The sequence below is a fragment of the Mus caroli genome, unplaced genomic scaffold (genome assembly GCF_978045245.1).
Source record: "Mus caroli unplaced genomic scaffold, Mus_caroli_1 scaffold_11, whole genome shotgun sequence".
Lineage (NCBI taxonomy): Eukaryota > Metazoa > Chordata > Mammalia > Rodentia > Muridae > Mus > Mus caroli.
In genome coordinates this window covers 51,431,754-51,444,826 of record NW_028227266.1, presented here as the reverse complement: position 1 = coordinate 51,444,826, position 13,073 = coordinate 51,431,754, and the positions used below count along the sequence as shown (strand labels likewise).

The 13,073-nt window shown below is 43.8% G+C and overlaps 1 protein-coding gene across 2 annotated transcripts in view; it reads right to left on the bottom strand.

The window, feature by feature from the left end:
• Window positions 1-7,950, bottom strand: part of CUNH11orf65 (chromosome unknown C11orf65 homolog) — a 28,514-nt gene extending 20,564 nt beyond the window's left edge. Inside the window, exons 1-3 of one of the 2 annotated variants that reach the window (XM_021172722.2) lie at window positions 7,651-7,950; window positions 4,845-4,934; window positions 1,152-1,244 (exon numbers count right to left, since the gene is read on the bottom strand). In XM_021172722.2, coding sequence (XP_021028381.1) covers window positions 1,152-1,244; window positions 4,845-4,925 — 174 coding nt within the window. In that variant the 5' untranslated portion in view covers window positions 4,926-4,934; window positions 7,651-7,950. The remainder of the gene's footprint in view (window positions 1-1,151; window positions 1,245-4,844; window positions 4,935-7,650) is intronic. The other variant, XM_021172723.3, reaches the window with a different exon arrangement.
• Between the last annotated feature and the right edge of the window lie 5,123 nt (window positions 7,951-13,073).

Sequence of the window (13,073 nt, the reverse complement as noted above, 5' to 3'; positions counted from 1 at the left end):
GGCACGCTTCATGAAATTTTACACGTTTGTATATTCTGTGACTCTGTAAGTCATATAAGAATCACAAACACTTTCAGCATCATGGTCCTGTGACCTCTCCCAGATGGACATCATTAAAAAAAAAATCTCTTTATCTTCACAGATGAATGTTGCCAGCTTTCAAATTTCACACAAAAGGAACCATACCCTGTATACTACTTAGGTGCCTGGCTTTTTGTTCAGATTCAATTTTTGATGAAAGTATAAGACCCATCCATGTAGATGCGTGGGTTATTTTGCATTGCTACAAATATTTCATTATGGTGGCTCTTTCTGTTTCACATTTGCTTTGTCTATAACTTGGGCTACAAACAAGACTGCCATGAGGACTCTGGGTACTTCTTGTCTTCCGCTGGATTATTGAATTTATTTCTCTGGTCGAATGCTCAGGAATGAAACAGAAGAGGTTCTGGTGCGCGTTGATTGACTTTCTGTCGCTGTAACAAAATATTGGTGACGGGAAGTCTTTTCCTTACAGTTCTGAAGACTGTGGTGTCAGCATCTGCAGAGGGCCTCCCAGCTTTGATAACATCATATAACAAAAAAGCAAGGATGCTAGCTTGGGTTTCCTTTCCCTTTATAAAGCAAGCATCTGGAGGCAGGAGCTGAGGCAGAGGCCATGGAGGGGTGCTGCTTACTGGCTTGCTCACTGTGGCTTGCTCAGCCTGTTATACAATCAAGGACTGCCTGCACTCAAGGCTGTCCAGGCCGATCATCATCACAACAATCATTATCAAGAAAATGCCCTATAGGTATGCCTCTTCCTGACCTGAGCTTATGGCAAGTTGATAAAAACAAAAACAACATCAATTTAAAAAGCCCAAAGGGGACAGCACCTCAAGGCATGCTTCCAAAAGTAGAAACTAATGCACTATGCTGAATTCAAAATGAACATGCTTAAATTGGACGGGAGGGGTTGTAAGTGACTGGCAGGTACAGCGAACTGGGGGAAAGTTTGGTGGTGTTTGCTTTGTGGTAATTCGTTTAACTATATATTTATGCTTTCAGAGTTTTCAATATGTATGTAACAATTTAATAAAAGGGTTTTCAGGAATCAAACATGAGGACACTGAACTGATCAGAAGATGCTGTGTCGGTTATTAAAGGCTTACCTCTTTGGGATTAATGTACCTCACTATCTGACGTGGCTCCCCTTGTCTTCTTAGGTCAATCAGACTTTTAAAATGCTGGTATATGGAAACATTCTAAAGATCGAAACCCAGAGTTTTATGGTTAAAACTAGATTCTCTGCTTTTCTAAGAGTATTGTTTTGAAAGTTTTTTACACTGTTATTTACTTATTTGGGACAGGGGTACCCCGGTACACAATTAGAGATCAGGGGGCTTCAAACTGAACACCTTTTAGGAAAAGCAAAAACCCCTCACCCCTGTGGTTTGGCTGGGGCAACCAACACTTTCAAATGTAAAATCTAAGCCATCAGCTCTCTCCCTAGCTCTGTTTCGGGGACTGGTGCTATTCTGACATCAAAACTTCTCGAGGATGCTATATAAGAGGGGGCCCTGCCGGGCGTGGTGGCGCACAACCTTTAGTCCCAGCACTCAGAAGGCAGAGGCAGGCGGATTTCTGAGTTCGAGGCCATCCTGGTTTACAAAGTGAGTTCCAAGACAGCCAGGGCTATACAGAGAAACCCTGTCTCGAAAAACCAAAACCAAAACCGGAAAAAAAAAAAGAGGGGGCCCCATTCACCTTCTCAGAAGGAAGGAGAGGGTGCTAGATACAGCCTAGCAGCCACCTATTCTGAAAAGAACTGAATGAACAGGCATAGCTACATTCTGAGGCGAGAGACTTCAGGAGTTGACTAGGGGCTAAAGGAGAGCAGGACCAAGCAAGTGGAAGGGAGGCAAGGAGGAAGTTCAGATGTTTGGGATGACAGTGTAGAAAGAAAAGCATTTCTGTCTCTCCAGCCCCAGCTCCACATCCAAAGAAGGAAGTTTCCCTTCCATCTGCAGGAGAGGGTAGGCAGGAGAGTCCCTGCAGACTCATCAGCTAGCATGCAGGCAGCTTTGGCTAGCAGAAAACATTCCATCTCTCCCTGGCTGGTGGTCTAGTTAGATAAGGAACCAGAACTCTGCAATAATGGCTGAATTTTGGACAAGGACTTTGGTGTCTCACAGGCTTCTATAGCTAGTGGCATCTGGAGACATTTACTGTTGTGTACATTTGGAGTGTTTTAGGGGTCAGAAATCCCTGCACACTCCTCCTGCCCATGGACACCTACTACAATGGTTTGTGGGGACGCTTCCTTGCAAATGCAACCTGGCCTTGAAGATCCACTGTGTGCTATACTAGTTGGGTGCTCTGCATTGGAAAGGTTGGATTTTTGATGAACAGGAAGAAAGGGCACAGACCTTGAGAACCAGGCAATCTGTGCACTTGCACTCTGAGGCCCAGAGGCTGCCAGCTGCATTTGGGCTTACTAGAACTTCAATGGAGCTGTAAGGAAACGCTGTGATCCCTGCTGCTGGCCCATTCACATATGCTTACTAAAGGGGCTCCAGTCACTGCTCCGTCCTTGGGTCTATATTACCATTGGAATGGCAGAAAGAAATGCCTTGGCTCCAGCTACCCTACTCCTGTGTGTACTGACAATGAGGTAGTGGAGAGCCTGCCATGGTACTCTTCAGGCTCCTCTGCACAACTAGCACACACCACAGCAAGGAGGCTTTGCTAGAAGCGGAGCCTCGCTGTAACTGAGGAAAACCCATTGTCTGAGAGAGGCTGCTGTTCTTTCTCTCCATGGTGTAGCACACCCCCAAGTACCCATTCCTACTGCCATCCATCTCACTGCTACCTCTACCACTACTGTCTCCACTCTTGTTGGCCCCCAGAGAGAGTGAGTGTCTTTAGAAGTAGCTAGCAGGTTCTCCCTGGTGTGCACTGTGCCCGAAGTCATCCCTTATAGTTAAAGACACCATGAAGAGGATGCTGTGGTGCTCAGTGGAAACAAAGCCAATGTTGTGCACTAAACTGATGCTGTTAGACCCATCTTCTGGAACCAGACTGGCTGGTTTTGTGTCAACTTGACGAAGAATATTCTGCCTGTAACTTGTAAGAAACTTAAGCCACCGGTGAAGAAGACACAAAAGGATGGGGGTGGGAGGAGTGATGTGGTATTTAAAGTAAATGGAAGCTTAAAACAAGCGGGAGCACAGGGTTTATGGCTTCTCAAGAGGCAAACGGCAGATCTGTAAGTTTGATTGATCTGATGGTGGCTTGTGGACTGGAAACAGTTGTATAACTTGACACAAAGCCACTAGGCATAGTGACTGAAGGGGCCCATACACTGCAGGGTGCTCCCCTGTGGTCCCCAGATAAGGTACACACTACACCCAAACATCAATTTCCAAGCACAAACCAAACACAAAGAGATATTTTATTAAGCAGGGCAAAGGTACAGGGTGGCTGAACTCTGCATCTGGCAGAACAGCTGCAAAGAGCTTTGCAAGTGTTAGTTTTAAGAAGGAGAAAGGGGAGGTCTGTGTGAGAATGAGCTAGGTTGAGCTGGTAAGTTCTGATTGGGTATCTTAACTAGGATAGTTAAAATAGTGAACTCTGATTGCTGGACCCCGATGCTTTGACCTTGTTGGGTCCTTGGGGATCAGGCTCAGGAATGAGTCAGGCATAACAAAGTGGTCAAATAAGGCAGTAGGCCTTGGTGGATAGCTTTAGGAATGTCATCTAACAGTTGAGCAAGGGAGAGGGAAGGGGGAAGGACAAAATCTGCAGGCGGCATGTTTGTCATGCTCAGGCCTGCTAGAGCCCTTCAGTGACAGATTGCTACTATTATAAAAAGGAGCCAAGTCATTTTACCTCTTGGCTGTCACCCAACTTGGTAAGTATACTTGGAAAATTACTTCTACTTATGAGACCAGTTCTATCCATGTTAAGAGCACCATAACTGAGCAGTGCAGTAGCCCAGATAAAATATTCCATTAAGTCATAAGATCTTCAAGAGTACTCAATAAATATTGGATGTAAATATACCTTTACCACTTTGTCACAAATGTCATGGCTGAGTCAAGAAACAAAGAATATCGTAGGTCAAAGTTAATGAGCCAATTAGTGATATATTTGTGGGTGTTATCTATTATCAAAGCAGCTGACCCCACTTAGAAACTTATAGGAGCCAGAGGGATGGCTTGGTCCATGAAATGCTTGCTGTGTAAACTCTCCAGTACCCACGTAAAAAAAGCTTAATGTGGCTGGGCGGAGGTGGCCCACACCCTTAACCCCAGCATGTGGGAGGCAGAGGCAGGTGGATTTACAGAGTAGTTTACACAGTTTGGTCTACAGAGTGAGTTCCAGGAGAGCTGGGGATATACAGAAAAATCCTGTCTCCAAAAAAAGGAAACAAAACAAAAAGTTCAATGTGATGGGACACTCATAATCTGGGAGCCAGAAATGGATGGGTGAGGCTTGCTAGGTAATCACTGTGGCCTGCTTGTCAAGTAATAGGTTAGTGACGGTTCCTGTTTCAAAAAGGAAGGTAGGCTACATCCTGAGGAACAATGTCTAAGGTTTACTTGTGGCCTCTGTGTGCATGCGTATACAAGCATGTCCCACTGCCCTACATACGTGCACACCAAAACACTGTTTTAACTTAAAAGAATGTAAATGTTTTGGAACCTAAGGAAATAATTTTACCCTTTGAAGCTGAATATTGAAAGTCTGACTTGAAGGGTGGTTCACGCATGTGTAAACACACAAAGGAGCTACTGAACTGCACACACTTTACATGACTTCGTGAAATACAAGGTCTCTCTCAAAGGGTCAGATGAACTCACAAGGAAAGTTTTCCAGGCCCTCTGAATGATTCTTGCAGCTATTTCCTGCTTTGAACGGTCTTGGATATGTTTCACAGACATTTGGAAGTTCTAAAAAAAAAAAAAAAGCAAAATGGGAACCTTGAAATAATTGTATATGCTCCACTATGAAACTGTCTCTGGAACTCAATGGAAACTAAATAAAGTTGTCTAAAGGAAACAATGAAACGAGACTCGGTATGTTAATGATATTACACTGTTTTCTTTCTATCAAGTCCCTTGCATGGGAGATTTTTCAAATAATCTCTTTGTGTGTGTATGTGCTGTGCAAGTGCCCATAGATGCTGCAAGTGGGCATCATATCTCTTGGAACTGGAGTCACAGGCTTTTGAGAGCTGTTGATGCTAAGATCTGAACTCTGATCCTGCCTGCCAGAAGAGGGCACCAGATCTCATTACAGATGGTTGTGAGCCACCAAGTGGCTGCTGAGAATTAAACTCAGGACCTCTGGGAGAAGAGCCAGTGCTCTTAACCTCTGAGCACTCTCTCCAGTTCAGCAGTAACAATCCTAACAGCTGGGCTATCTCTCTGTTCACCGATTAGAAGACTTTAATTACCTTGTGCCGGACTAAACTTTAAGATTTAAGTTCAAAGCCGGGCAGTGGTGGCACACGCCTTTAATCCCAGCACTTGGGAGGCAGAGGCAGGTGGATTTTCTGAGTTCGAGGCCAGCCTGGTCTACAGAGTGAGTTCCAGGACGGCCAGTGCTATACAGAGAAACCCTGTCTCGAAAAACCAAAAAGAAAAAAAAAAAAGATTTAAGTTCAAATTGTAAATAACTAGCCAGAGTTGAGCTCCATCTATGTCTTTAAAGTCTGTGACCTTTACATGCTCTGTTGTATGACTTAAACAGCTGTAGCCACAAGGTTTCCCAAGCCTCTAGCCTAGAACTCGGATTGGTTATAGACATTAACTACATTGTCCATTTTATATATCATGCATTACTTTAAAAAAAAAAACCATGAAGCTTGTACTATTAAGGGGTGAAACAAAAATCACGATTTGCACTTCAGTGTTTATTTGAACTGTAAAGAGTAGTAGAGAAATCAGGAGAGAGGCTAGTTTTTAGTCCCTTCCAAAGTTTCCAAAGCTGTGATGTAAGAGGTCGTGGATGTCAAGTTGTTCTACTGTGAGGGTGTTCTGGGGACCTATGCCGAGGTGATTCTTATGTTAGCATATGAGATAAAAATGAATTGAGGGGTTGGAGAGAAAGCTCACTGAGTAACTTCCTGCTCTGCAAGCGTGACCGTCTCAGTTTGAATGCCTACACACATACACACAGGTAAATGTAAAGACTTTTTTTTTTTTTTTTTTGAAATCTCCAGCAATTAACTGTTGCACTTGAGCTGATAATTGAACCTACATGGTGGGAAGCGGAAGGGCCGGAGCTGTAGCTCACGGAAAGAGTGTTTACCTGGCACTTCCAGAAGAATGGCAAAACAACAGCAATAACAATAACGATAAGGAAGAGACTAGGGGTTAACCTTGCCCATCTTCTCTCCAGTTCTGAGGCTATAAGACTGGCCCTAAGAGTATTTGCATCGTGACAACTGTCAAATGTTTTAAATCAGTATTTATGAGTTTTTCTAGTTGACAAGATTTAAGGATCCGGCCGGGCGTGGTAGCACATGCCTTTAATCCCAGCACTTGGGAGGCAGAGGCAGGCGGATTTCTGAGTTCGAGGCCAGCCTGGTCTACAAAGTGAGTTCCAGGACAGCCAGGACTATACAGAGAAACCCTGTCTCGAAAAACCCAAAAAAAAAAAAAAAAAAAATTTAAGGATCTATGGCGATGTGTTAATGATGCAGATTAAAGGTGTAGCATGTGCATCGCCATTCTGTGGTGAATAGCACAGCAATGCAGAAATGATCCCGAGGAACAAAGGCACTTCGTGAAAGGAGAAAGAAAGACCAAAAAGCCTCGGCACGTTCAACTATACTAAATGTTGCTAGTGTACTAAATGGTAGGTCAGGTAAATGTGCATGAGTACAGTCAAAAATGAGAGAATTAGTGAGTGAGAGAGAGAGAGAGAGAGAGAGAGAGAGAGAGAGAGAATATTTCACCATGTAGCCCAAGATGCTGCTCCTAAACCCACAGTGTAGTTGCCTAATTGCCGATTACCAGCAGTGGAGCCACAGAGCAAAAGACTGAGGTTGCTGAGGAGTTGAAAAAGTCGGCTCTGGGCTGTTATGTGGAAGCAGGGACACAGTAGCCAGAAGATGAGGCTGGACTCAAGAGGGCTTGTCTTTTTTAAATATGAGGCACTAAAACGTGAAAATATTGTTAGAGAAGGAGAGATGAAAGGCGCAGGAGAGGGTAAAGGAAACGTATGATTCGTAGAGTAGAACCGTTTGCTATGAGGTTTCAAACCACGTGGGAAATACTTCAATTCTAAGACCCAAGGAGCACAAGGAAACCATTGCTTAAGTCGGGGCTTTACTACACCCAGGTGCGAACTGCCAATTAGGAGAGGACTGCCAGCCAATCTCAAACCAATAGCCCTGTGCTGGGATCCAGAGGGAGCCCTGCAAGTGGACACCCTTGTCCTGTGGTTTCCTTCAACTCCAAACCCATATTCCCGTTCTCTTTACTAAATTTAATTTTTTTTTCCCAGCAAATGTGTCTTCACGATTTTGCTTTTTCTCTTTACCTATACATCTTGATACTGAGGGGCAAGACAGAAATCAACAGAAATCCTAAGCATGTACCCTTTAGAATGCTCCCTCCATCTCTAAATATTTTAGGGAGAAAATCTAAAGCCACATACTGCATTTAACAGGGTGGAGGAAACCCAATGCGAGAGGTGGGTTAGCAATATCCCCGAAGCTGTAGCTCCTGAGTTAGGGCGAGGCTGGAGTGGGGGTTGGTGAGGTAGAGGAAAGCTTTTCCATCAGACGAGAGCAACTGTGCCAGGAGAGGGGTTTGGGGAACAGAGCATGGGGAAGGATGGTAGCATACTAAGATCGTGAGTATTTAGGGTCTTTCAGCAGACCAAGATCAGACCAGACACCAGAGCAGAAAGGAGCTGGGGAGGGAACATGTCCCTTGACTTGCCAATCTCTGTCGCTCTCCGCTGTTTCCTTGGTAACGACTTAGTCAGTCGGAAATGACTTAATAGCTCCTTCCCTAGCAACCTTCTTAGGCCCCGCCCCCAACCCTGACCATTCTCACTTTGATGATGTCTAAGTTTGTTCTGGTAGAAGTCTGGCTCTCTTCCAGTCTCAGTGCCATAGAGGCAGAGGACTTGAGAAAGGAACTCAGAGAGATCTCGGGCATGTGACAGGCCTTGCTAAAGGCCTAAGTGACATGAGGTCTCAGACTAATGCTATTTCTAAATTTAAGCTCCTTAGCCTGACACAGGTTTTAAATAGAGGACTTCACTGGACCCGAAAGCACACTGCATATTTAATGCATGCTTTATTTACTTGAATGTTGAATATCCTGCACGCCGACATTACCTCAATGTCAGAGTATAACAATGTAAAATGAAGAGTATTTAGACCTGCCCAGTTTTATGTTCTCGTATGGAACATAATTTGTGAGGAAGATGAACTTCTAGGAAAATATTTTCCTTATATACTAAATGCATTTTTACGGGGGGGGGGGGGCGGAATCCCTGTAGGAAATTCAGTGACAAAGTGAATGTCAAGACCTTCAAAATTTATTATCACAGTTTCCATAAACAGGGCCATGGGCTTTGGTTCTCCTTCAAGTCACTGTGGCCATGCGTAGAGAGAATACTTGTGTGTTGTATGGATGCATCACCTGTCAATTAAAAAGTCTGTGGCCTATGGCTTAGGCAGAAATGGGAGGTGGAACATCCAGGAGGCAGAAAGGATTCTGGGATAGATTCACAAGGGAGATTAGGCTGGGAAGATGTGAGGAGACAGACTCATGGTGCCTGAGCATTGATAACCAGCCATGTGGCAGAATGCAGGTTAAATTAATGGGGTTATGTAGATTATGTAAGTTATGATCTAGTAAGAGAAAACCCTGGCTATATGGCCAAGGTATTTGTAAATATATTTTGAGTCTAAGTCTTATTCCTGGGAGCATGAAGCTGGGAGTCAGAACCAGCCACATGTAAGCACACAGACATGAGTAAATTTTAATTCTTTAAATACTTGTGCCTTTTAATCTAGTACAAACTGGGTTCAAATTCTTTTATTAAAAAATGGACTAATTTTCTTGTTTTTGTTTTAATTTTTTTTCATTAGTGTTTTTTTTTTTCCCCCAAATCAGCGTTTCTCCATGTAGTCCTGGCTGTCTTGGAACTGCAAGGGGAATTGGGGGGGGGGAACAGGGCACAAACCCTCTCCAGCCTTGCAGACTGGGTGTTTTAGGCAGGGGATTGTGGGCTGTGGTTAGGACTTTCCCTAAGTCAACCACAGTCGAGATTTTAAAAAACATGTCTTAAAATTTGGGATTATAGTCGGGCATGGTGGCATATGCCTTTAATCCCAGGCAGAGGCAGGCCAATATCTGAGTTCGAGGCCAGCCTGGTCTACAAAGTGAGTTCCAGGACAACCAGGGCTATACAGAGAAACCCTGAAAAAACAAAACAAAACAAACAAAAAAAACACAATGCTGGGGCTGGCGAGATGGCTCAGTGGTTAAGAGCGCTGACTGCTCTTCCGAAGGTCCCGAGTTCAAATCCCAGCAACCACATGGTGGCTCACAACCATCTATCTGTAACGAAATCTGATGCTCTCTTCTGGAGTGTCTGAAGACAGATACAGTGTACTTACATAATAATAATATTGGGATTATAATACTTCAGTTGTAGGACATTTACCCAGAAGGCATGAACCCCCATGCTCTTCCACTGCGAAAGCAAACAATCAAACTCAGATCACAAATTGAAGAAAGTTAAGAATCCGAACTTTCCCACAATGCCCATATGCAGTCAGGAAAGGTGCGCCTGGTGGAGAACTTACCCAGTGATTCTCGGGGCCACTGTGCCTCCTTTCAGGCCCTGATGACTAGGCCAAAACTGCTTAAATTCCCTAAAACAGTAAAGTCAGAAAGGTTTACTCAAGCCGAGCAGAAACACTCAACAAATCTATTCAATAGACAGGAATCTACCAGGGGCGAAAGGTTTTCTGGGAACTTCGCTGACCATCAGTATTTATAAGAAACAGAAATGAACTTCGAAAATAACTTGATTATATACAGCCTCGTTAGCCAGTCAGCTGTTACAGCTCATTTTCTGGCTAATTAGCTCCAGGGACTTTTGCAACAAGCCCATTCAGGTTAACTACTATCAAACTATGTTCACCCAGCTCGCTGGGCCCAGTGCAGCTGTCCAAATCCATGAGCTTCCATTAGTAACAGAAATAACACAATGTCAGTAAAAGCAAAAAATTTATTTATATTACTCCTTTTGCGAGGCAGCATTCCACTCCACACTGGTTCACACCGTGGATTGCTTGGTGAATTTCCCCGCCCCCCCAACCCCAAATGCTAGAGTCCTGGCACAGAGGGCAAACAATTGTCCATGGATGGTTTTTTTTAGCTTCGACCCTAGAGTCCCGTCTGTGGGCAGTGATGTGTGTCGTGGCAGGGGGCTCTTACTCATTGCGTGGGACATGAAACCTGGGCAGATGGCCTGATGTGGTGGGAAGACAGCTTTCGTGTTTCTCTAGCCGCCACCTAGTCGTTTACAGTAAAGGCGAGTCCTTGGAAAACACGTGTATCCGTTACTTTCCTGTTGCTGTGGCAAGATGCCAGAGCAACAACTTGAAGAAGAAAGTTTATTTTGCTTATGGCGCCAGCGGCCACCATGAAAGGGAAGGGTTGGCGTGGCTTCAGGAGCCACACAAGCAGTGCAGCGAGAGCAGGAAGCAGGGCAGGCTGTAAACCTTCAAAGCCCGCCCCCCAGGAATGGTCTTCCTCTCTCACCCTGCATCTCCTACAGGCTCAGTAACCTCCGCAGACCGCACCACCAAGTGGGAACCAAGTGTTCAAACACGTGAGCCCATGAAGGACTGTTTGCTGCTTAGCTTTTGGTCAACTTGATATAAGCTAGGGTCTTCTGCGAAAAGGAAACCTTAAATGGGAAAGCGCCTCCATCGCATTAACCTGTTGGCAAGTCTGTGAGGACATTTTCTTGATTAATGATTGGTGTGGGAGGGGTCAGGAAGGCACAGGGGAGGAATAAAAGCAGAAAGGCCAGGATTAGAAGAGTGGAATGAGACACATGTTAGAAATGTAAAGTGATATAAAGCACTTTGCCCCCATTTCTGCCCAATAGGGACAGAATGGCCATGACAGCAGTTTTGTTTCAGTTATTCATGAGGACATAATGGAGAGAAAGCTAGAGCAGGGTTAGAGAGAATGCTCAGAGGTTAAGAGCACTCTGGCTGCTCTTGCAGAGGACCCAGGTTCAGTTCCCAGCACCCACATGGCAGCGCACTGCCATTTGTAACTTCAGTTCCAGGGAATCCATTTTTTTCTGGCCTCTGTGGGTACCAGGCAAGGTGTGGGGAACTAATATTTATGCAGGCAACACTCAGACACAGAAAATAATTATTTTTTTTTAAGAAATCAGCAAGACGGGCTAGTGAGATGGCTCAGTGGGTAAGAGCACCCGACTGCTCTTCCAAAGGTCCAGAGTTCAAATCCCAGAGTTCAAATCCCAGCAACCACATGGTGGCTAACAACCATCCGTAGAGATCTGGCACCCTCTTCTGGAGTGTCTGAAGACAGCTACAGTGTACTTACACATAATAAATAAATCTTAAAAAAAAAAACAAACAAACAAAAGAAATCAGCAAGACTTAGAGACATATCAGGGTGCAGGTGGTATCAATCTTAAAGTACATGGAGTTCCCTTTCTTATTATAAAAATGTGCTTTATTTAAAAAAAAGAGTATATAATAAAACCACAGGACAATATTCTAGACATGGATTCTTAATATGGCATTGTGGAAAACATAAATATCTGTTTCTTTCCCCTTCTTATCATCTCCTCTGTGCATTTATTTTTTTTAGCATGTTAACACTTTTATTTTACAGCTTGATTCTACATCCATAGTTTAAAACCAATTTGGATATTATAAAATGGTATAAAGCGAAAGTAAAAATCCCCCTCTCTCTGTACTCTTCCCAACCAACCCTTTCTTTTAGGAAATGTCTTCATGTTCTGTCCCATGCCGTTGGTCATGGAAAGCTTTCATTACCACATAATTAAAATGGGTTTCTTCTTGTTGATGGTGGCGCTCAGTTCCTCCACTCATCAGTAGCTATGCAAGCAATGTCAGTAGCTATGCAAGCAATGTGCTCACAACTGATGGGTGATGGCCAGTGTTTCAAGCCATAAACATTGTTGACAGTTTATTCAAATGAACACACCTATATCTTTATAGCCTTACATCCCTCCCTTTTTCAAAAGTCATATAAAACTTTCTTCTATTGAAATTAAAGTATAATTACCTCACTGTCCCCTTTCTCCCTCCAGTCCCTCTCTGGAGGTTTCTCTTTATTCTCAACTCATGGCCCCTGAAGCCAGATATATTTTAATAAATACTTCAGTATTAAAAGTGGCTAATGGACTATATGGACAATTGGTAAGTTGGAAGGGAAGGAATCGGGGCTTAATAATCCAGCTTGTTTCCCTAAGGTATGTGCAAGTTAATGAACCATAAAGCCATGTAAAACTCATTTCAAAGGCTACGGTCAAGTGGAGTTAACCTAGATTTCTTGATAGACTTGTTACAGTTTGGATGTAAAATGTCCCCTGCAGGTTTGTGTGTCAAAGACTCTGTGTCCATGCAATGTTCCAAGGTGTGGCTGTTCAAAATGAGAATCGGACAAGTCAATAGATACTGCCCAGTTTGTTTCAACTTCTTTTTCTCCTAGTTCTGTTAGGACTATTCAGCCTCAAACGACATCAATTTTAAAAATTAATGTGTCTCTAACAAACTACCTTTTTCTTTCTGAACCTGTGGTTAAAGAGGTAGAAGCGAGGAAGGCAGTCTTTCTTCTCATGTCCATATGGGATATTTGTCATGCTGATATTTCTAAGATCTAGTTAAAGATACAAATTCTCGCCAGGTGGTGGTGGCGCACGCCTTTAATCCAGCACTTGGGAGGCAGAGACAGGCAGATTTCTGAATTTGAGGCCAGCCTGGTCTACAAAGTGAGTTCCAGGACAGTCAGGGCTATACAGAGAAACCCTGTCTTGAAAAC